Source organism: Oxyura jamaicensis, chromosome Z, assembly GCF_011077185.1.
Source record: "Oxyura jamaicensis isolate SHBP4307 breed ruddy duck chromosome Z, BPBGC_Ojam_1.0, whole genome shotgun sequence".
NCBI classification, from domain to species: Eukaryota; Metazoa; Chordata; class Aves; order Anseriformes; family Anatidae; genus Oxyura; species Oxyura jamaicensis.
The window spans coordinates 9648257-9671997 of record NC_048926.1 but is presented as its reverse complement, the minus strand read 5'-3'; the positions used below and the strand labels follow the sequence as shown (position 1 = coordinate 9671997).

General features: G+C 55.0%; 1 protein-coding gene across 2 annotated transcripts in view; it reads right to left on the bottom strand.

Annotated features, from left to right (window-relative positions):
* Positions 1 to 23528, bottom strand: part of CNTFR (ciliary neurotrophic factor receptor) — a 176848-nt gene extending 153320 nt beyond the window's left edge. The window contains exon 1 of one of the 2 annotated variants that reach the window (XM_035309800.1): positions 23343 to 23528. In XM_035309800.1, coding sequence (XP_035165691.1) covers positions 23343 to 23441 — 99 coding nt within the window. In that variant the 5' untranslated portion in view covers positions 23442 to 23528. Of the gene's footprint in view, positions 1 to 20643; positions 20669 to 23342 lie in introns of those variants that run through there. The other variant, XM_035309811.1, reaches the window with a different exon arrangement.
* Between the last annotated feature and the right edge of the window lie 213 nt (positions 23529 to 23741).

Sequence of the window (23741 nt, the reverse complement as noted above, 5' to 3'; positions counted from 1 at the left end):
AAGGCAGAATTCAGTTCCCAATTGACTATTGACTTGTGTGGGTTTTGTCCTGCCTTACTCCAGGCTTCCTCCTCACCTAGGTAACACTGCAGGTCAGTCTCAAAAGCAGAACTTGGACAAGTGCAAGCTTTTTATCTTTAGTCTTTTTAAAGCCTTTTTTTTTTTTTTTTTTTTTTTTGCAATTGCATGTGCACAGCCTGCTGCTGAGATTTGGCTTCTTCTATCCCGCTGCTAAGACTGGCTGGAGATTCCCAAGGGGTATCTGGAGAGATGTGCAGCCCCCAGGTCACCCACTGTCATCTCATAGCCTCCTCTCACTTAGAGAATCTCCAAGATGTTCAGGGACCAGTTTGCTAGCTGGCTGCCAAAAGATCCTATGCTCAGCACTGACAAAAGCTGTGCATCAGTATAGGGCATCAGTACAGATGCAGAAAAAAATAGTTCAGTGAGAAGACACAGGAAAACTGTTTTGGCAGCACACCCCAGGTCCCCTTCTCCAAGAGAGCCCTGTGGTGCTAGATGCTGCATGAACTCCATGTGCTAAACCTGACAGCACTGTCCTATAGCACAAATCCTCTGCCATGGAAGCAGCAGAGATCTGGATGACCTGGACATAGGGTAGTGCACACAGGACTGCCCCTGGCAGTGCCATTTTCCTCTGTCAAATGCTAGAACCACCACTCACCTCCAAGTCAGCTCCTGCAGCCCCTGCACCAAATGCTGAGCACTCAGTGCAGGTGGGACACTGCAGCAAAACATCACCTTCCTTTCAAACCACCTTGCCACGTGCTGAGCAGGACTTCTGCCCACTTAACGTCCACGCTTGCCCAGGAATCGTCTCCCACTTACTCTTGGCCTCCCCTCTTCAGCCCTTCTTGCTCCTCTTCCCCCATCAGGGTCAGGAAACTCTCTGGTTCAGCATCTTCCGAGTGTGATTTATACCATCTCCAGCCTGGTAAACTGTAAGATACTGGAGAGCATCCAGGACTGCAGGAAGCAGGTCTGCCTTGGCAAAGACAACAGACAGAGGAATAAACTGGATGGGAACTAGATGGGCTCTTCCTTCACTTGGCGCCTCCACCACTTCTCCAAACCTTGTGATTTATCTCTCCGCGGACCATCTCCGCAGGAACCAGGTCCATTACGGAAATTAAAATGAGCTATTGCCAGCAGCTGGCAAGATCAGCCCCTCAGCACGCCTGTCCCCTCCGAGCATAGATGGCAGACACCGGACGGCTTGCAGCCAAGAGCCCGGGAGCAGGTGCCAAGAGATGCTCCTGCACTGCGCCCCGATGGACCACCAGGTTTGGAGTCTGCTGACTGGTGGCACGGCTTGGAGGAGAGGCAGGAAAGCAGCCCCGAAGCTGGAGCCCGGCACAGTGCAGCTTGCAGGAACAAAGGGCAAGCAGGGACCTTCTGTGCCATGGCACGCAGCACTTCAGTGCGAGGGTGTCCAAGGTGTGAGACACCACATAATTCAGGGGCTGAGTTTAGGGTAGGGGGAAGAAAGCTTTCCCTTCTCTCTGCAGCTCTCCCTTATTTTCCCAGTTTAAAAAAGAAAAAAAAAAAAAAAAAAAAAGGCCAGTCAATCAGAGAAAGACTCATCTCCCAGAACAAACATCACATGAGGCTGGCAGCAGCAGGTAGCTCTAGAAGAGGCAACCAGCCCAGAGATCCTTCCCTGAAAGGCTTCAGCTTCGCACACACCCCAGAAGAGGGGGGTGTCGATGTTTCATTGACCTCGAACGCTGTCAGGTCATTGTCACCCCCCAGAAATCCTCATGTACTTCCAGATGGTAACACAAGAGCATTCTGTCCTGAAGAGGTTTGTGCTCCAGGCTTGTGACAGCTCTGAAAATCCACCAACAACTGCATGAGGAAGCACAGCAGAGGAGTTCACAGCTAGAAAGGTAAGGACAAACCTCTCCCAAGCAAGATGAGCTCAGTCAAGCCTTGCTGAGTGGCACAAGGAGACAGATACACACGCCAGGAGAGGTTTTCCATATCCTGCCCCTCTTGCCAGCACCGTGGAGTTCTCCACACTGGCATTTCTCAACCCAAAACTTCCAAGGCATCACAGAACAGCTCAAGCACAGCTGCAAAGGCAAAGCCTCGACACAGCAGCACTCATGCAGGTATAGGAGAGAGAAAGCATGGAAGCATTTCAGCACCTCACAAAGCAGCCCATGGATGCTTGTCAGAAGAGGCAAGGTGGCCCTTAAAAGTTAAGCAACGTTGCCCTGAAGGCTTTGACCCTTGTGGTCATAGCAAGACCAGGAGAGAAAGGAGCCTTACAGCCACAGGGACCTTAAAATTCCCTTTGTCTCCCTGCTGCAGCAGGGATGTAGGTGAAGCACAGAACATGCCAGCAGTAGCAGCAGCACACTGTGTCCTTATGCATCTGAGCACCAAAACTGGAGCTTGTTCCACCCGGGGGTTCTGCTGGCCTAAACTCCTGTGCAGCCAAAGATCAGATGAGGAAAAAAAAAAAAACAGCTTGAGAAAAAGCCAGGCAATTATCTTTTTTAATTCATTTCCTGCAAGCAAAGTTTTCCTGATACTTTCCATTGCTAAAGACAAAAAAGTTGGAAGTTATCCTCCAGTCACAGCTCTGCCATGCTGACAACCCTCTGATCAGAAGATGACTTGGAAACAGACACAAGGAGAAATTTCCTTCCTTCTACAGCATTTGAGAAATCCATTTTGTGCTCAGCCACGAGGTAGCCCTTCACCAGGCTGCCCCTAGCCTAGCCACAGGGCACCAGGCACTGCACCTGGAGCCCAAGGTCTTCTCTGAAAGCACCCTGTTAGAGGCCCAGTCCCAGCCAGCAGAGCCTGGGTCTGACTCCCCACACATCAGCAATGTTCTCCTGCAAGCACATAACCTGGGAGAGCCACGGGCTGACCCTCTGCTGGATTTGAGCCCCAACCTTCCTGTCTCTTTGCTGACCTTCTGCACCCAGCTACCAGCTCCTTCACAGCCTTTGCCATTTCCTTACTGTCCCCTGGGCTTGCCATTTCTTTCCTAAGCTCCTCAAGTCCTGTGCATGGCACCAGCCCCCCACCAGGATTTAGGTGGTGCTAGAGAAACTCCCGCAGCTTGCATTCGTGGGGAATAGGAGAAGGGAAAGCAAAACTGCCCCTTGGCAGCTCCCTGTCCCAAGGGCAGGGAGCTCAGGCCAGCACATAGAGGAAGCTGGGCCCAGCAGGGCCATCTATCAGCTGTGACAGCCCTGACCCTTTGTCCTCCCCCTGACAGCCCCCACCACACTCGGGCAGCCTTGCACAAGGTCCTTGGGCACCCTGGACCAGCGCCGAGTGACAGCTCCTCCTCATCCTCCCACCCTTGCCAGCCTCCTGACCACGCACTCCCTAAATAGCTCAGGGCATTTCAAAGGCAGGGTGCAAGGAACCAGAGGGAGGAAAAAATAGCTGGCCTCCTCGCTCACCTGCCTGGGCAGGCTGGGGGTCACGCAGCCTCCTTCAGCTTAAGGCACATGGGGAGCTGTGATTTAAGTGACCACCCATAACCTAGAGTCGTGGGGTGGAGGGGGTGGATGCAGACCTGCACATCTTAAGTAGATTAAATATTGAACTGCATTAAATGGAGAAAGAGAAATCCCCCAAATACGTCACAGCCAGCTGTACTAGCAAGGTGTGAGACTGAACAGCAAGCAGGGAGCACGCTCTACACCAGCTGCAGGCTGGATGCTCAGCCCCCTGCCTCACCCAGCCAGCAGGTATTCACATCTTTCCAGAGGAAAGAGCTAAATCCACGCAGCTTTTGGTTAGCCAGGCATGTAGGCACACTGCGACCCAGCACATCCACAGGCTAGACCCAGGTGAGGGTCACCCTAATCCGAAAGCAGCCAGCAAGCACACCGTGATCCACATGGGTGCAGATGACTGAACATCTTTCTGCCTGCAGCTCAGTGCCACAAGCCCGGAGCAGCTGGGGAAGGGGAGCAAAGTGCTCCCATCTGCCCAACCAGCAGCTCTCCCAGCAAAGCACAACAGGCATGCAGTGCAGCTGGGAGCTCCCAGCATCTTTTCCTGCCAGCACTCCCCCTCCAGACACAAGGCAGCCTGTCCCTGCTCTGCAAGCATCCTCACATCCCTGCAGGGGCCACGAGCACCGCGGTGCATGGCAAGGGCAAGCAGATGGTAGAAAGCCACATTTGCAGCAGGAGCTGAGCAGGAAGCGTGCAAATCAGGCGACAAATGCAATAAGGGTCGGGCTGCTCCAACTGGCAAGCCCTTTGACATGCATAAGCAGAGTCACTGCCTCCCAGGGACCCGCACATTGCCTTCAATTCACAGCTGATGTGGCAGGAATGACAGTCACCACCAGGACAGCTTGCATGAAGCTAAGAGGACGACAGGTCCCCCTGGTGCAAGTGTCACATTAACACACGAGGAGAGTAATTAACACACCACCAATGGATTAAGAGTGGATGATCCATCCAGTGAGTGCAGCCTCCCTTCAGCTCCAGAACTCCTCACAATGCAGAAGTCGCCCCAATCCCCTTCCCTCTGGACCAAAAGAGCACTGCCACGGGCACACCAGAAGAGGTGCTGCCAGTTTGCAGCTTCTCTTTTTTGAAACTGAAATTATAGAGAAATTTTAGTTGTTTTTTTTTCAGGTTATGTTGACATTTTATTCTCCCAATATTTGAGCATTCAGCTGCTGCATTGCCAAAGCATAACTGAGCAAAGTTCAGGAAGAGCCAGGCAAGATCTCTGCACCATGCACCTCAGTGCAATGCTCCAGCACGAGCACACAGGACCCAGTAAGCAGCCTGAACCCATCTGCAGGATGCAGCCACAGCCTCCCTGCAGAAGCAAGATGATCTTTCAGCCATCACGTCAGCACTGGAGATGCACGACCTGGTATCTGCATCTCAACAAATGTGCTGGAGATGTGTGACAGGGCACGGCTGGGCAGGGAAGCGATGCAGTGTGAGGCTGGGGTGCACGGCATCGTGCAAGACTCCTCGGAGCACCAAGCCAAAGGATGCCTGGCAGCTGTAGGGACAGGAGCATGAGCACAGGCTGGCAGTGGTGGAGCAGGAGGCAGAAGCCTTACAGTCAGCCCCTCACAGCCCCAAGCCTCCTCCAGCAGAAGCCAGATAAAGTCCCCAGCAGCACACCCCCAGGCAAGCCACCAGCTTTTCACGAGCACTGCCGCAGAGCCCCAGGACTCCTAGCTCGAGGATGCTGTGGGTGATCAAAGCTTGATTTCTTGAACCCACACATTTCAAAAACTTATAGAAGAAAAAAATCTCCCCATCCCTGGCTGAAGACTTGAGCCAGCAGCTGCCAAAGGCTGGAGCTGCCCCAGTGCCTGCTCACCCTGCTCTTATCCCTCCCCTTGCATGCCCAGTGCTGCACACTATCAGGGACAGGACGCCAGGACATTTGGCTGCCCTGGATCAGGCTGTTCTCAAGGAATAAACCAGCCTGAAGCATGCAGTGGGACAGCACTGGGGTAGATATTTTGATTCGCAGCTCCAAGGGCTTTTGACAGGAGCAGAGAAAGGACATTTTAAGCATTCCTTTCAGCCTGCACGCATGCCAGCCTGCGAGTCCCCTCCTGGGGCAAGGCACAAGAACAATCCCGCTTTCAGATCAAGGGCTCTTTTGTCACCCTGCTGCAAGCCGTTTGACCTTCAGAGTCGGAAGCGAGCTGGTATCACGAGCGGTCTGATGGGCCCGGGCTGGGAGCAAGCCCAGGCTCTCGAGAAGGACCGAGCCCGGCTGCCAGCCCCAGCATCCCAGCTGGGAGATCAGACCTCAGCCGGAGAGCTGGGCTCTAGAAACGCTCGTTTCGGCTCAGCACATTTCCCCCAGCAGCCAGACACAGAAGGTCACCCAGGCCAGCGTTTCCATTTGCAAGAATATCCTTGCCAAGATATAACAGACCTGGGCCATGCTACACCAGGGTATGCAGAGAGGGTCTAAGGCTTTGAAATTGAAGCTAGCTTTCATTTTGGCAACAGCATCATCACATTTCTTCAAAATGCATCAATTTCCCCCACACAGACTGCTTTGAGGACTGAGCCTACAATCACCTCCCCCTCCATTCTCAGCTCCCCCTCCGATTGCCCCACCTTGAAAATTTGGAGCTCTCTTCCCTATGCTTAATCACTGAGGTATTAATTACCAGACACCGCACTTCTGAATGACACATCAAGGAGACAGCTGGCCCACACACAGCGAGAGCACAAGCAGAGCTTCTGCCTGAAAAACTCACCAAGCTCCCTTGTGTGCAGCCTTCTGAGCGCTGCTCCCTTGCGACAACACAAGCTGCGCTACCCCCCACCAGAGACCTCTGCTAATTAGAGTCAACCCCATTTATTATTGCCATAATAAGTCACCTTAGGCACAGCCACACTGCCAGAGCTCTGTCCCTGCCACTCTTGCCTCCTGCTCCAGGACCACAGCACTGGAGGAGGCACCGCATCACCCAGGCAGCCTCCAAAATACTCCATATTGCTCCAAAATGCTCCAACCAGGCATCTCAAACCAGCCCCAACTTTAAAAACACGCCTCGTAGCAGTGTATTTGTACATCAGGACTGCAAAACCACCAGCACAGACTGATCCCTACACCAGGGTTCGCCCCACTGGTGTTGCATCCACACGCTCCCCACACTTACACACCCCACGCCACCACATTTTGCACGGGGCCCAAAGGATGCGGGCTGACACCAGTCAAGCCAGTATTTTCCCTCAAACCTCACCTGCAGGGACTGAAGCCCTAATAATAACAGTAATTGCAAGGAGGCAGGGACACGTTCAGGTACTAACCACCGGCCAGAAGGAAGCCATCGCCCCGCGGACAAAGTGGCAAGTTAACCTGCACAATGCAGGTCAGCGTGGGCGAGCCGAGCGCTGGCGCGGACACCGGCTTCTCCAGAAATGAGAAACATGACAGATGCACGGTGTTCATGCAGCAGAACCACCGTTCTCCCTCCTGCAGAGCCCTTTCAGCATGTTTGCACACACACGCTCCAGGTCCGCATGCGCAGCCTGCCCAGGCGCTGGGGTGTTACAATAAACATTTAACTAATTCAATAACAACAACAAAAAAATTAGGGCACACAGCCTGCGATTAAGGAGAATTTCTTTCCCAACACACTGGCAACATGCCTGCAATTAGCAAGCCCTTGATTCTCTATAAATCCCCCAGAGATCAAGAGCACCTGATACCAGTACGTCCTTAGGTCTTTCATAACCCGGAAAGCGGCCCCCCTCCTCAATCTCCGTTTCAACACTGGTGAGATTTTTCACACCTTACGGCTCAGAAACACTTAAAAACCCTGGACAGCTTGCTCCCAGCTCCGCAGGTCACACCAGATCCGCCGGGGTAATTGGCAGCGCAGGTGGGCTGCGGCTGATACAAGCCAGGGCAAAATTACTCTCATTAAAAGCAGCAAAGCCAGGCTCAGCACAACACAAGGAAAATTGCTTCCCGCAAGGGCTCTGTTGAGCCAGCCGGGAGGAGGCAAGAGCTCGAGCAGCCCTCGTGTTAACAAGATCCCCCAGAAATGTAAACCCCAGTCGGAGTCGCTGCATGGAGGCAGGACAGAGCCATATGGCTTTTCCCAGCAAACAGCCCCAGCTGCCATAGGGTTAAATCAATGCATGAAGCTATTAAAGGGGGTGGAAATGTTTTAACATGGTTGAGTGAAATTCCTCACACTTAAAGTCTACAAGGAACCCCATTGGGGCTTAATAGGCTAACACAACCCATCCCATTACAGGTCGTTAACACACCCAGGAGCCTTGGGAAGAGGGGCAATTAGGGCTCCCCCCCATCACCCCTGCAAGTGGAACCCCAGCTTTGAGCCCCAGTGGGGCTCAGGAAGAGGGATGCAGAAAGTGTCCATCCCCTCCTCTCCCCCTGCACCTTCTCCACCCAAAACAGCGAGAGCTTGCAGCAGGTTGAGCTCTCGCCAGGCTGAAGGAGCAGAAAGTTGGTCCCCAGGGCAAGGTGCAATGCACAGAGCTCCCATTTGCTGGATGCCCTCGCTCCTCCCTGTAGCCCCTGTCCATCACACATCTGACAGCAAGAACCAGGAGATATCAACACAGCTGTGGCCTCAGGCACATTTCAGTCCCAGGGAAGCAGTCAGCTGCACCCCAGAGGCTTCAGTGCAATGCTGGAATTACTGCAGCCCTCAATTTCTGCCCTATGGAGCATGGTATTTCCAGCCTAAAAATAAGGCTAAGGCTCCTCAGGAACTTAAAAATAGGTATGTACACTAGTTATTTTCCACTGACAAGAGCAACAAAAGCACAGGTAGAAGGAGGGTCAGGGAAGCAGGAAGGACTCATCCCATCGCCCCTTGAACTACCAGGTCGGAGCACCTTGCCCGGCTCTCCTCCAAGCATCCCCGAGGAGGCAGCCGTGGCTGTTAGCACGGTGTGGTCAGAGCCCAGCAACTGCAGGCCTGGAGCTGAAAATAAGGAAAGAAATGGCTCACAGAAGTGGTTGCTGGCTTCTCCCCTTCCCGCTGGCGGATCGATACAGCCAACAACTCCAGGGAAGGGCTGAAACGCCAGTTTGCCGAATAAATCCTGCCAATACAAAAAAACAAGTCAGATCCAGAGCATCGATGCCTTGCTCGGCTGGGAGCAGAGACCAAGATAGAAAGGGCTCTGGGTGGCTGCAGGAAGAAAGGCTGAGGAGGGGATGGGCAGACAGACCACCCCTGTGGGAGGACACCTGATGCAGTCCCAAAAGAGCAAAAAAAAATAAAAACCTTCACGGAGAGCACAGACAGCTCTGGAGGACGTGATTCAGCAGATTAGGATTTAACTGTGATGAAGCTGCTTTTTAACTACTCCCATAAAAGCATCCAAAGCTCCCTTAGAAAATTAAGGAATAAGCCCCAAGGGTCTTCCCCTGTGAAATACCTCTTCCTTTATGCATCCAGTCCTCATCAGCCTAAATATCTCTTCACACGTGCGGTCCATCAGGGCTCTCTTGGATGAGGTTTTACCTCCTTGCCTGTCTCCAGCTGAGTGGGGCAGGACACTAAAGGACAAGGACACACTAAGTGCAACTCTGGACTTGCACCAGCCTAGCCAGGACTCGTTCCAGGCCTTTTTCCTCTCCTCTGTAGAGGAGCACCTACCAAAGACTCCACTCAGAGTCCTTTGGTGGCCAGATGATGGCTCTCAAACCATGGTGGTATCACTAACACCTGCCTCTTCCATCCAGCCCACCACACGCTGCATTCTCAGTTCTCTCCAAGCACCTCCACAGCCACTAAACCCCCCTGCTGACCATCACCTGCTCATCACAGCACCCCCCTGCCCCAAACTGGGCTGGCACCCACTGGAACTTCACCCCTCTGGCAGGCTGCAGCCTGGGGGCTCACTGCAGCTCAGCCCCTCCTCTGGGCTCACGCTTGCTCACATGTCCATCACTTGCAGCCACCTTTCTTTGGGCAAACCTGCCCTAATCCTGCCCACCTCCAGCTGCAAATACTCTTCTGCATCCTCCTCTAAGCCCCGTTCCAGGCTCCCCTTTCCCTTCCAAAGGGAAACACTGTGCACTGTCTATAGCAAGGTGCCCATGGGAACTGTATGTTTATAGGCAGGCTGCTTCATGCTTTGCTCCTGTCACGCCAAGGAGCCCCAGAAACACCTACAGACACACAGCCCCCACCCCAGGTCTGCTCTGATGCCTCAGCAGCGAGCAGGCAGCTCCTGCACTGAAGCCACTTGCAGCCACCCCCCTGCATCTGGGCTTGCGCAAGGCAGACAGCGAGCAGCACAGCCCAGCGGGGTCAGGCCATGCCCCAAAACCAGAACGCACTTCAAGTTGCTGGCTGTCCATGCATCAGGATGGAGAGAGGCAGAAGCAAACTCCAGAATTAAAAAAATAAATAAAATCAAAGCAATCGACTTCCTTGCTGTCCCCTTGCCCAGGGAGAGGACTAGCTAGAAGGGACCTCATGTCAACGCCCCAGAAGAGGGGATCCTGACCCATCCATCCCACCAGGCAGGCATGAAGCAGCATGGGGAAGTGCTCAGCCCCTGCTAAAAGGTCAGAGAGGAGCAAACACCCAGCCAGGCACAAGCCACATGCTGTAAGATGATGTTCCCTGCCTTCACATCAGCACAGATGTTCAGCAGTGACGGAGACCAAGACCAGGCTATGGAAGAGACCCTCATGGAGATCTGGGGCACTGCTCTAACCCCATTTTGCCCTGCTTCCATGGGATGTGCTGCCAAGCAGACAGCACACACAGGTGTGCCCACCCTGCCACACAGCCTAAAAAGTAAAGACCATTTCCTCACTCGCTCCACAACACATTTGTTTTGTGCTCCAGACACTGGCAGGTCTTATTTGTAAGATCATGAAATGGTCTGAAGCCTTACAAGAAGACGTCAATTAGATGCTCCAAGCCCTGCCAGCAGCAGAAGGTCAAGCACACGGCGCGCCGTCTCGCCGGAGCTCAGCCCCGCGCCCCCCGCTCCCACCAGGCTGCTCCGAGGGGGGCTCTCCGCTTTCAGGTTGCACCAGGAACCGGTGTGCAGCTGGGAGGGAGGGGGGGGAAAAAAATGAAAGATTTTTTTCCTCTTTAAACAGGCAGGCTAGATGCGTAACAGCTTCCCAACTTCAAGCCGTTTTGATCCAGCCAGCCCCCTCTCTGTTAAGTTCTGGCAAGAGACAGGCACAAAGCACCAATTAAACAAAGACGAGTTATGCTTTTTCTGTCAGGCAAAAAGAAAGGGGGGGGGGGGAAACCAAAGGGGGGGACGGGAAAAAAAAAAAAAAAAAAAAAGAAAAAAAGAAACCAGCCCTGAAGTCATTTTGCTTTCAAAACAAGCTGTCAAGGCAGCTCCTCTCCTACCGTGGAGGAAGAGCAAGGAGCACCCACACACGCTGCGTGGCATCAGTCACCCGGCTGCACCACCAGGCACTTGGCATGTCAGGCCCAGCCGTGCCCTCGGTTTTCCCCAGGGCATCCATCAAAACCTCTGACAGGGCCTGACAGCAACAGGTTCCTGGTGAAGATGGGCTGAGCACAAGCCCCACCAGCTCCCTGACAGTCCCCGCTTACGGGCCATTAGGCTGGAGGGGGAAATACCAAACCCAGGAGCAGCAGGGGTTCAGAGTGCTGGCCACATTTTTACCAAGGCAAATATGCTCACAGCTGGCACAGCTAGCAAACCCTGCCTTTTGTGACATCCAGGTTACCCAGTTTGAAGCCTGCCTACACAGCCAGCAGCAACCCTGGCTCGCAGCTGAGCTCAGGAAAGCAGGCAGAGAGGTTCCCCCATGCACACACATCACTGTTTTCTTTACCCAGCCCAGGAAAATCAGTGCTGCTGGGTGAAGCCGAGCTACCTGCCATCACGATGCGCTGCTGAGGAACCACAGCACCCAGCCCAGGAGCGCAGATGCAGCAACCCCTCCATCACTTCAGCAGTGAACATCCCCCGAGCACCAGCAAGCTGTGCCCGAGTCCCACCCAGCAAGCACCAGTCCTGCAGAAGGCTGTATTACAGAGATCCCTCCAGGCTTTATTTTTTGCATGTCATTGAGAAAAATAAATAGCAAGTATAACCACTTCGGGCTGGAAAAGGGCAAGGATTTCAGCAGTGCACACATACTGAGCCCAGCTTTAATATTGCATTTGCTACCATGGCTGAACCCCCTCTGCAGAGCCCATTGGTACCCATCAGAGGTGCGCAGGCTCAGCGCCGCTTCCAGATCTCCCCTCCTGTGCTCCCCCGGTGAGCAGCATCCCACTACAGCTGCAAGGTCACCCCCAGCAGCAAACGTACAATCTCCTTCCAACAGGGCAGCACTCGTGCTGGGCTGACCTCTCCCAAGCAGGGGTGTGCTCCGCCACATTAGCGGGGAGCACCCCACAGTTAGGAGGGAAGAGCACCCCTGCCCTGCTCCGGCTGCTGGGGCTGGCAGCACACAGCTCCTGCTCACTACAAGCGCCCTGCTGATTAGCATGGGGTCACTCAGCTGCAGCAGGGCACGGGCACCGCTCGGTTGTTGCAACACCGCTCACGTCCACTGCCGTGGAAGTGCTGAATTTCCTTTAAGAGCTCTGAAGCTTTCGGCTTGAATTTAAGGGAGGAAAAAAAAATCCCACATAAAGAAGAGCAGGATCTTTGTAAACATATCAGAGGAAGAAAAGAAAGTGAATCTTTGAGCCTCTTGACCTTGGCAATGTCCTTATAATTACAAGACTATTTATTTTCAGTTAAACCCCAGCTATTGAACAGACAGTGTCAAGTTGTTTTTTCTGAGCAGGTGATTACCCTGCCTGACTAATCTAATGAAAATTATCAGGAGGCTACTGACCTCTCACTACACACACTAAATAATGCACAAAACTTCAGGATCAGACAGGCAAATCATAGCCCTGCCTTATCTTATCACTTTCTATACAGCTCCAGGCTTGTTCTGCTCGTGTTTGGCTGTGTTAGCCAAATGCTATCTCAGTGGAAACAACAGCGAAGCCAGCCCCGAGAATGGCACAGCAAAAAGTTACCTCCGTAAGATTTATTTTTATAGGAGACGAGAGCTGCAGCAGCAGATATATTTAGTCTTTAAGTTGCTGTCTGGCTCCTGGGCATGTAGAAGGTGGTGGTCCCCTGGCATGGGGATTTGGGAAAAGCAGTGTTGTGCTGGGACGCGTACGCAGGGTACGAGGCAAGGAGTGAAGGAAGAGGTGCACAGAGAAAGGAGTATTTTAGGACAGGACGTTTTGCAGATGGGAAAAGCCACCCCCTCTACCATACCATCTCAAAAACAAACAAACAAACAAACACACTATTTCTAATCACTCCTGCAGGCAGGGCTGGCCACCCAGGTGCCACAACAGGGGAGCAAGAGCACGGCAGGAGCGTGCCACTGGGGCTGCTCCCTACCCAGCTCCAGGTATGCTCTGGGGAATGGGGATCAGCAGCAGCCCTGCCCCACTCACTGCAGCTCCCCTCTCCCCTGGGGAAAGGAGCAGCTAGAGCAGCAGCTGAAAGGGACAGGAGCTGCAGCTAGCAATTACAGAGACGAGACTTACAAAGGGAGCCACAGAGAGGTTATCACATGCTCGCTCCCTGTGCGGCCTCAGCTTGAGCAGCATTCACAGCTAGAGACATAGATTGCACAGGGGAGACTTCAGGCCTTAAATAAGTTTCCACCTGGGAAGCTACAGAGAACTGTGGAAAAAGCCCTGCTACAAAGGACAATTTAAGTTTAGCTTTTAAGCACCTCCCCAAGCACGAAATCCACACCACCAGAGAAGACACCCCTCCTGCCCAGCCCCACTCTCACACACTGGTGGCCTTGAAGTCCTTCCGACACCGCCATCCAGAAGGTTCTGCCTGCAACTTTTGCAAAGCCCTACCAGCCCCAGGAGCCCCTCCAGCTGCCTGTCCGCACCCTGCAGCACCTCCCCGTCCTCCAAAGCTCTCCCCATGCCCCAAGCACCTGATTTATCCTCCCAGCCTGGCTACCGTGGGGCTTGAGGGGCTTTGCTCCACCTGGGGAGGTGCCGAGCAAGACGCAGGTGAGCAGGGCTCCTCACCTTTCAAATGGCCGGTTCCTGCCCTCTTGCAGGCAGGAGAGGGGTGAGCAACCTCCTCCAAACCCAGCAGGAGCAGCGAACACCAAGGTGGGTTTAGGCACAACGGAAGAGGGAACAAGAGAAATTATAGAAAGATGGGCAGGAAATAGCTCAAGATTCAGCTTTGGGAAAATACCAGCTAACACATGCAAGGAAAATGATCCATGGCAGAAATATTCAAAGGGAAGCAGAAATCTGGGAAAAATTAATGTCCACAGCAGCAATTGAGGGGGGACAGCGAGCAGGCAGGGCTCTGGAGCAGAGGCTCCCACCTCTGCTCGAGGGAGGAGGTGCTGGTGTCGCTCCCGTGTGCCCGTGCCCTTTGCCCGAGGTGTCTTCAAAGCCTGGTCATGCTGTCTGGGCCGGGGACAGCTAAAAGGGTTAACTGGCCAGGACTCAGCAAAAGGAGGGTCCTTTGTTTTTCTTCCCCCCCCCCCTCGGTTGTAGAAAGCTGTCTGTTGCTGTGGCATCCAAGCCCCTTCTGGAAGAAGTTAGAAGGATAATTAAATTCCTCCATCTCCTAGCCTGGGTGACAGGAGCAACCTCGGGCGTACTGCTCGTTGAAGCCAGCGCTGTAATTGCTTGTGTCACAGCCTTGCTCCAGCCACGTGTGCTGGTTCTGCCCTTGAAAAAGCCCAGGCACAGCTCGGTTTGTGCCTCTGCCGTGGAGCAGCTGCAGGGCACCTTCCCTGGGCATGGCAGCGAGAGGGACGTGGGCTGGCTGAGACCCGCACTGCTGTGCTGAGCCATGTACCTCTGTACGTGCTGCCCTGGCGGGGCAGGGGGACCTGAGGAGGTGCTGTGCAGAGCCTGGAGGCTGTAAAATGGGAGAAAGGGGTGGGTTTAAAACCGTAGGGCGTACAGGGCAGGGCTGGCACTGTGCGGATTCTCCTGCTCCAGCGCCTGCAGCAGCTCCCAGCTCTTTGCACCCGTTGCTCCAGGGCAGGGACAGCACTGTCCCCTCCTCGTGCTGGTGCCCAGCCAGCTCCCCCTCTGCTCACAGGGTGGCAGGGGGTTGTGACAGCCGGGAGGCACTGCAGCACGCAGGCACTCGCAAACGTGTGTTCTGCAGAGGTTTCTCCTCTCCCAGGCCTGGCTTCCAGCTGGAGACACGTGTCCGTGCTTGTCCCCGAGGCAGGCAGCAGCAGAGGCATCCTCCGGTGCTGCTCCCTGCCAGCAGAGCGTGGCAGAGCATCAGAGTGACAGCCGCCGGGGACAAAGGCACAACTCACTCACCCTGCACGGACAAGTACTCGCCTTCCTTGCTGGAAGCTGGCAGACGAGCTGTTGTTAGTGGTTGGAACCCCGCTCGTCACACGTATGCTCACCACCAAAACCTGGGTCAGATGCTTGATCCAGCCCCGGGGGGAGAACGGGATTGCACCGAGCCCTTACCCTTGCCCTCCTCACCCCAGCACCTCTTCTCCTCTGCAATCCCCGGCTCTGCTGCTTTTCAACACCCGCTGCCAGCTGATCCCAGTGTGGCCCAAGCAACAGGGGAAAAAGGAAGCTGAAATCTGTTTCTCTTCATGCATCCAGCAGCAAAACTGTAGCTCCAGCCCCCACGCCTTTCTGCCAGTGACAGCGGAGGCAGGAGGAGCCCAGCTGGTCTCCTCCAAGGCAGGGATGGAGCAGGGGGAGCTGCTGCAGGGCCAGCACTTAAGAGAAAAGCATCTTCAGGCTGACAACTCAGCAAATCTCATCTGGAACTGGCAAGAGAAAATAAATGCAAAGCCTTCAAATGTCATTTGAGGGGTTTGGCTGCCAGAAGAGCTAGAGACAGACAGATAAGCGCACAGCACTGAACAGAGGGACGGATGCTCTGCTTTTGTCTAGGCAAGGAGAATTTACTAATGTGTCCCACAGCTGGCATGAGCTGTCAGCAACTCAAGAAATCTGGTTTTCTGCCACCAGCTCTGCTCTGGGACCTCCAGGAAATCCCAAAGCCATTCCAGGTTGCGGTTTCCTCTCTTTGCAGGCAATGATAGTTCCCCGCATCCCCAAGGCTGTGGCAAGGCTCAAGGCTGACCGTGGTAATGCGCCATGGCAAGCAGCCCCCGGGAGCCCCCCAGAACTACATGCAGATGTGGGTTTCACTGTGCAGTAAGCCAGGACCCGACCACTGGCCAGCCCATCCTGACTCCTTGTTGTGAGAGGCAAAGTCAAAACCATCCTTCCTTTGCCACTGATGCCTCTGACCTGGGCAGGTGGCATGGTCTTCTCCTGTCTTTGCCAGCCCTGGGGAGATGACAAGCCCATTTTCTTTCCTATTTGGGAAAAAAAAAAAAAAAAAAAAAAAAGGCATTGGTGGTCCAGCTGCAAGTAAAGATGTGCCAATATCAGGAAGCACAGATCCTGTATGCTCCTGATGTCAGGGACCCACCTTGGTGCTGAAGTTACCCTCCATCCCTATTTCTCGGAGGAGGAGGCTAGGTAGACCTGAAGTCGCTGGTTCAAGGCATGAGGGGCCTGGGATGTGCCACGACATTTGGGTTCACAGAGCCTAGCCTGCACCTTCTGCAGGCAAAATAAATGCAGACAACAGAGGGAGCCCCCAAAAGTGGTCTGGGAGTTGCAGAGACATGCATAAACACCCCCCTGAAAGGTGAAAGGGCTTCTGCCAGGTGTCACGGCACTCGTGGCATGGCCAAAAACGTCGTCCAGCCCACGTGCTCCCTCCCGCATCGCCTTCAGCGCTAGCCAGTGCTCCGTGCCTGCCACAGTCCCTGCTTTCATGAATGAGATTAAAAACTAGGCGCACCAACAAACCCAATGGGCCTGTCAAACTAATAACGTTAGAAGGACTGGAGATACAGCAGCAGCAAGGGCCAGCCCCCGCTCCAGAGCCCTCGCAGAAATCACGCACACAGGAGACAGAAAAACCTCCGCCGTTCCCGGAACCAGGTCAATAAAAGCACAGACAACTCCATCCAGAGACGGAGACTTTTTATGAATCACAAGGAAGAGCAGCTTCAGCTCCCTCGGCTGCAGATAGGTGGGCAGGCACGGCGGGGCGAGCGGGGGATCGCGTCTGCGCAACACGTGTGCGGGTGTGCAGCCAGAGGAAGCGGCGCGGCAGGGCTGGGACAAGCGGCGACCTCTCGTCCACCCCAAGCCGGGTTCCCAAATCAAACAGCCTGCAGCACGCCAGCAAAATGCGCTTCCTTCAGGTGCTTCCAGAGCAAACCCACCCCCCCCCCAAATTAATAGGTATTCGCGGGTGCACCTTTGCTGTAACGCTGTTATTTCCAGAGCTCCTGGCTACGTGAGAAGCCCGGAGAACTGGACAGAGCTTTTTTGATCAAATCTCAGAGCAACAGCGGCATTTTGTTCCTTTTTTTTTTTTTTTAATGTATTTATTTTTCAATCCACCAGTTGAGAGGCCAAGGAAGCAATGCCCAAAGGAGGGTAAATCACACATCGGAGGAGTCTGGGACAAGCTGCCTGCCCTTTGCACCCGAGAGCCACGGTCTAACTGCAGGAGAGGATGTGTCCTCATTATCACCAGCCTTATTTTTAGTTCCCAGACAAAATGACCATGGAGTGAAGCCTGGCTGCTGTATTCCAAGCAGACACGCTTAATTTCAGGAGCTGACGATCGCGCCAGCCCTGAGGACCGCAGCAGGACCTGCACGTTCCTACGTCCAGCCTCCACGGTACTCTCACCCATGCTCCGAAGACTGGGAAAGCCCCAGGAGACCACGAGATGTAGGACAAATACCAGGCTGCAACTTTGTGAACAAAATGCATTCACTGGCTTAACACCCACATAATTAAAAGCAGGCGCATCCCTTGGTAATTACCAGCACGGGGATGTGCCTGGCTCTGTGTTTGCTTTAGGGGGCCGGTGGCGCTACCTACAAAAGCAAAGCTGGTTGCCAGTCCCTCTGCAGAGCGAGGCTGCTCACAGCGCTGGGAAAACCAGGAGCTGAGCCTGCCTTGCCCCGAGGGTCCCCTTCTGCCCTCCTCCAAGCAGGAGCACCAGTAGCTCCACCTGGCTCCTGCCGGCTCCAAGCACCGCGGCTGGAGATGGGCGACTCTGGGGGGTGAACTGATGCAGCAAAGACGAAGTGACTCAAGGAATCAAAAGCAGGGAGCAGGAGCAGTCCCAGAGCTGCTCCCGTACCTCCTCTCAGAGGGGTACCCAACCAGGTCTCAGTTGGTCCCGTGTCCCCTCCGTCCCCCCACCAGCTGTTGTGAATGCAACTAGCCCTCCTTCCCCATCCCAGCTACTGCAAACCTCTCCAGCCTTCCTCCCAAGCAGGGAGCAGCACAAACCCACCCCCTGGGGGAGAGGGAGGGGAGATTTCCCCCATCGTGGTGCTGGGATTAATCCTTCTGTCTGCTGCAGCTTCCTTTCGCTCGGTGTCTCTACAGACATCGTTTGAAGCCAGCAACAGCCCCAGAGGGCAACGCAAGTCACCTGAAGGGAAACAGCTTCCTCTGGCGCTGACATTCGGGCTGCCCCCGGGACAGGGGGCATCGATGACATCTTTAGGGTGTCACGGCTAATTAGAGCCCTGACTATACCCTCTAATTAGGTAACACCTTCAGACAAATCACCCTCTCCCCTACAAACCACATCACCGCCTTCAGATACCATCCCTAATCGACTTAAAAGCGCTCCGTCCCAGCCCTCCTTCCACTTCACAGGGCAGCCCAAACATCAATAAAGCCCCGAGCTGGCTGCAGGAGGCCGAGCACAGCCGGGGATTCGGCACGGCAAGGATGGACACCCGCCTCTGGCTTGGGCAGCAGGCAAGCAGCAGCACATCGTCCTCTGCCCTCCCATCTCCAGTCCTCCCAGCACTACTGGGAGCAGCCAGCACAGCCTGCTCTGGGAGAACAGGAGTGTTCGGGATGCCTCGGTGTCCTCCTTAAAATGCTGCCTGGGGGCTCGGGAGAGAAGCAGCGCTCCGGCTCCCGGTGTCTGGCAGCCAGAAGGCATTTGAAAACTGACCACTTAGAAATTACTGCGCCAGGCTGTTATCAAGCTTCAGCATTTCAGTCCAGAAGCTTGACTTCTGTTTTCATTAAGTAATGAATAAACTGGAAGTGTCTGGATGTTTTCAGTTTCCCACCAGCGCAAAATTTTTAGCAGATAACCAAAAAAAAAGAAAACATCCCCAAGCCCAAAAAACAAAACAAAATAGAAAAACAACCTGCAAACACGCTGAGCAAAAACTATCAGAATTCATAGAAGATAAATATTGAATCCTTCCAAGCCTGCTATGAGAACAATGTCTCTTTATTTGCTTTTTCACGAGGTTTGTTATAACAAGAGAGATACTACAGTATGCAGTGCTTCAATATACACACACGCATTCACAGCTGGAATAATAGACTTTAAGGACAAAAGGCAATATTACAGTTGAATTTATGCAGAAATGCATAAGCACGCCTTCAACAACACATTCTTTGCACCCTACACACGTGGACACGTATATCTCGTATGTCCACACACGCACACACCACGTTCCGGATCGATCAGAACCACTCATTAAATCAGCCTCTCTAAAGTTTCTGCTGCTTTGGGAAAACATGACCCCGAGGAGACATCACACGTGAACTTAACATCCAGCAGAAAATGAAACCATAGCAGGCTTCGTCTTGAAAGCGAACCCCCCAGCCTAACTCAATCCCCGCTCTGGACAAAGCCTCTGGAGAGGAATTAAAACCATGCTAGGTGTTTCCTGGATTTCCCGAATTCTCCGGAGACTCTCTGGCTGTGTCCACCTCCTTCTCACTTCGGAGATGTTTCCGGCTGAGCGCTCCCGTCCCCGCTCCCGCTGTGGAGAAGTGCCACGGGGGATCCTGCGGAGAGCCGCGTCCTGCCCGTGCCGTGCTGACACGACGGGGACCGAGGACAAGTGGCCCGGGTCAGCCCCTGGCCTCCGCTGGGGTTTAATTCCTGCCAAATGTGCAGGGGGATCGTGCAAGGGGGTTGAACGGGTCAAGAGCAGCTTTTGCATCTTCCCATTCCCAACAAAGGGATTCCAGCAGATCTCGTGCCCCCTAGTGTCATCCTGGCGAAGGGACCGGCACCGGACCGGGAGCAGGACCAGGACCACCCGCTGCCACCCCTCCATGCTCTGCCCCAGACTGCACCAGGGACGTTGCCCATGTTATGGCCAGTGGTGGCCAAACGCTGGTGCACTGCTGGTCCCCAGACCGCGGCTACGTGCCGTTTCCTCCAGGCATCCCGCTCCGGGGAAAGGCAGCGCAGCCACGCTCGCTGCTGAGCCCCCCAGGGCAGTGACATCCCCACAGGTCTCCCTGTGCCCGGCACGGTGCCACCTCCCTGATGGTCCCGCAGAGCCCCAGCAAAACCTTCCCCACCAGCAGATAGCCCGAGCGGTGTCCCTGGAGAGGGGCCAAGAGGAGGAGGCAGAGAGCATCTGCAGTGGCCACTGTCCAGAACACAACTCCTCCTAAAAATAGATGGTCCCTGGAAGGGCACAGCCCCCCCAGCTAACGAGGACAAGCAGCACTAGGAGCTCAAGGTTTGGGACGATGGAACTTCAAAATGCACAACAGACTTCTGCGTCGAGCCCCCTTGTCGTGCCCGCGCCAGGCCAGCACCTGTGGCGCTGAGCTCTGGGTGTCGGCACGAGAAGCGATGCACAGAACTAGCCCGGGGCCAGCAGCCCTGTGTGCCAGCTCCTGGGAAAATCCCGAATTTGGTGTGATGCTGATGGGTGCGAGTGGGATCGAAGCACCCTGCTGACCCTGTACATGCAGCACCTAAATGAGAGGCGTGCACTGGACAGGAGTGTGCAGGCAACACGCATCGAGAATGCGCACGGGCCTCAGTTTCCCCGTTTGACCTGCAGCCCCCATGCAGCTCTCCTTCCCTCATTTTGCTCCTCTTACCTTGTTGAACCATCAGCTTTTGCGGGGAGAGGCACAGCGGTCTCCTGACCCCCTCCCAAACAGCAGTTGGAGCACCAGCCTCTTCCAGCGTGTGCTAGCAGCACACAAACCAAGCTCGGCAACCCACCACCAAAATTTGGAGGAATTCTCCCCAGGGCACTGACCTGGGTATGCTGCTTCCTTCTGCAACACCGAGCAGGGACTATAGCTTAGAATAATGGGGAAGTAACTCAGTTCAATGCTGACAAAGCATCACAAGCCCCAGCGGGGTGGGAGGGGAGGAGGTGTCCTTCCCTCGCACTGCCATGCCTGGTATACATCATGTTTAGGGCCAGGCATACGTCACCGACACAAAATGGACAAATTGGAGGGATTTCAGAAAAACGAGCGACAAAAATGATCAGGAGGCTGAAAGGATTGATTTACAAGGGGAGATTAAAAGAGCTGCGATCGGTCTTGCTGGGCTGAGCAAGTACTGAGAGAGTGAGTCGGATGCTAATCAACAAATGGGATGAAAACGATAGGAATAATTTAGCATCTTCATTAGGAATGGGCTGAAATTAAGGGGAACTCGGGGCTGAGTGTGTAGGTGAGACATAATAATAAATGAATAAAAACAAAACCCAACAACCCCAAACAAAACTCCTTTCCTAGTTACCCACGGTTTAGTTTCTTTCTAAACACACAATGTCTGCAGAACTCTCTCTGCCAGGGGCAGCATCCTTGGGAGCAACCCTGCCTCTGAGCCCAAGGTGTGCGCACACACAGGCGTGCACACTCACACACATGCACACGGACACACAGAGCCCTTTCCCACCAGGATTTGCACCCAGGAGAGCAGCAGGGCCCCGTGAGGACGGCAGCACGGTGCTTGCCGAGGGAAGGGCCGTGCCGAGGATGCCGCTGCTCGCCCAGCTCTGCACGGGGCGAGGTGCTGAGGCGGCTCCTGCAGACTCGCGGCCGCGAGCCTGGCGGCGAGTGCTCCGATATTTACGCACCAACAGCACATTACTCAGCAACTCCCGCCTGTCAGGCGTAATGGCAGCGGCAGCAATAACAAATGACAGAGGCGAGTCAGGCTCCCCGGCCGCGTGCCCAGCCCCGGCAGGAGCAGGATGTGTCCCTCCGGCTCTGCAGGGGATTACCGAGGGTGGCCGCGAGCAGCGGCTTGCACCCGCAGAGCTCCCACTGCCACTTTTGGAGAGACATCTCCGAAAGCTGAGGTCGACTGCAGTTATTTGCACTCCTATGTGTATCACAAGCTCTGTGGGGACCAGGGGCTGCTTCCTCCCCTGGTTCAGGAGGTGCTGGGCACCTTCCACAGGGGGTTCAGTGCCTCGGCAGGAGCGGCTCTGCTCGGGGTAAATCAGACCAAAGGCAACGCACGATCGTCAGCTCATGGCTTGGCCTGCTCTGACAATAGGCTCAGATGAAGTTATCCAAAAGGGCTGTTGCGAAGAAGTCTGGCAGGCACGGGGCTCTCATTTCCAAAGCACAGCCCATCTCTGGACAGTCAGCCCTCCCCAGCAAGCCCTGGTCCCAGCACCTATTCCCAGTGAGATGCCTGACTGGGCACGAGCATCCCTACGCATCCCCAGACATCGCAGCAAAGCTCAACTCCTCCGGGGCAGGAGCAAGAGCAGCTGCCAGAGCTAAATGTGCAAAATCCTAGCAGAAGTCAGTGAGGTCCGGAGCAGAAGGCGACCTGAGGAAAGGACCTCCGGGCTTATCCCACAAATAAAAAACACAAAGAGACCCGAAAAAGCAACCAAAGTTCTTGGCAGGCAATTCCCCTTCTGCAACCTGTGCTACAGACACGTGTATATAAGCACGGGGTGGGGAAGAACGGGGAAAAATGTTTATCGGCTTTCTAAGAGGGAGAGGGAGAAATGCCAATCTTTATACCAAAAAAAAAGAAAAAAAAGTTTAGTGGATTAAGAAACAATGGCTGGAGGAGCCCGGGGAAGCCGAAACACGCAAAGCAGGTCCTGTCCCCAGCGAGGGCAGCCTGGAGTAGCTCACACGCCGGTTAGGGTCCCGATCCGGATCTAGGATTGCAAAGGGGAAGTCACCGAGATGTGGGGATGTCAGGGAGTTTGTGCAGCACAGGGAACGGTGTGTGTTATGCAATTCTGGAAAGCAGCCCTCGTCGCGCTCGGGGTGAGCTGCCGAGCCCGGGGAGAGCAGATCCACAGGCACGCCAGATGATATTCTTATAAAATCAACACCCCCCCAGCCCCCGAAAAAATAAAACCACACCAAAAAAAAAAAAAAAAAAAATCAGCGCTGCCACGGCAGAGGAGAGAGCAGGTTGAGCTCTTGGAGAAAGGAGGCAAAACTCTGCTCTCCCGCCCGGGAAATCCACAGGCTGCAGCTGACAAAGAGCCCCCCCGCAACCTCGGCTCCGGCACGACTAATGCAATGCAGCAGGCGGCCGGGCTCATCCCCTCCCTGCCTGCAACCTGGTGCGGAGGCAGCGGCGGCAGCGCCGCGCTCCCGGCCGGGGGACGCGGGGCCGGGGACCCGCGGTGGCGCTGGGAGGGGGGGCGAGGACACGCGGACACGGGGACACCCCACGGACACCCGGAGCGGGAAGTGAACTTGCCCCAGATCGCTTCCCCGTGGGTTTCGCCCCCTGCCCCGCTGGCGGCGGCGAGGTCCACGGCGGGGAGCGGACACGCGTGGGAAGGGAAAGAGGAGGCGTGGAGAGGGGAGGGCAGCGATCCCGGCCGCCCCCATCGGCAGCAAAAAAGCAGCGGCGTTTCGGCGCAGGGCGGCTGGCACCGCGGACCCCCCGACCCAGCCTCTCCCTCCCCATCTCCCACCCCCCCACACACCCACCCTGGGCCGCCCCCGTACTCACGGCTCCTTCCTCGCCGCCGCTCCCGGTTCTACCCCATGCAACCACCGGCTGCTTCTGCACCGGCTCGGGGGCTATAAGCTCTTTTAAACTCCACCACATAACCCATGTGACCGCAGAAGCCACTGGTAAGGAGCGCCGGGGAGCCAGCGATGAGCTCAGCCCGCACCCCCCGGCACAGCGCCGCGGCCGCGCTCCCGGCCCCGCCGCGCACGCCCGCCCCACGCCCGCAACCCCCCCCCCCTCCCTTTTATTATTTTTTTTCCCCCACTTCTCTCCCCCCATACCCACGCGTGGACCTTTCCACGAGAGCCTGTGCATGCACCCCTGTCGGCTCTGCAGCCCCCTTTCTGCCCCCACGCCACGCCGCGCACATGCGTGGGTGCTGCCCCGTGGATGCTG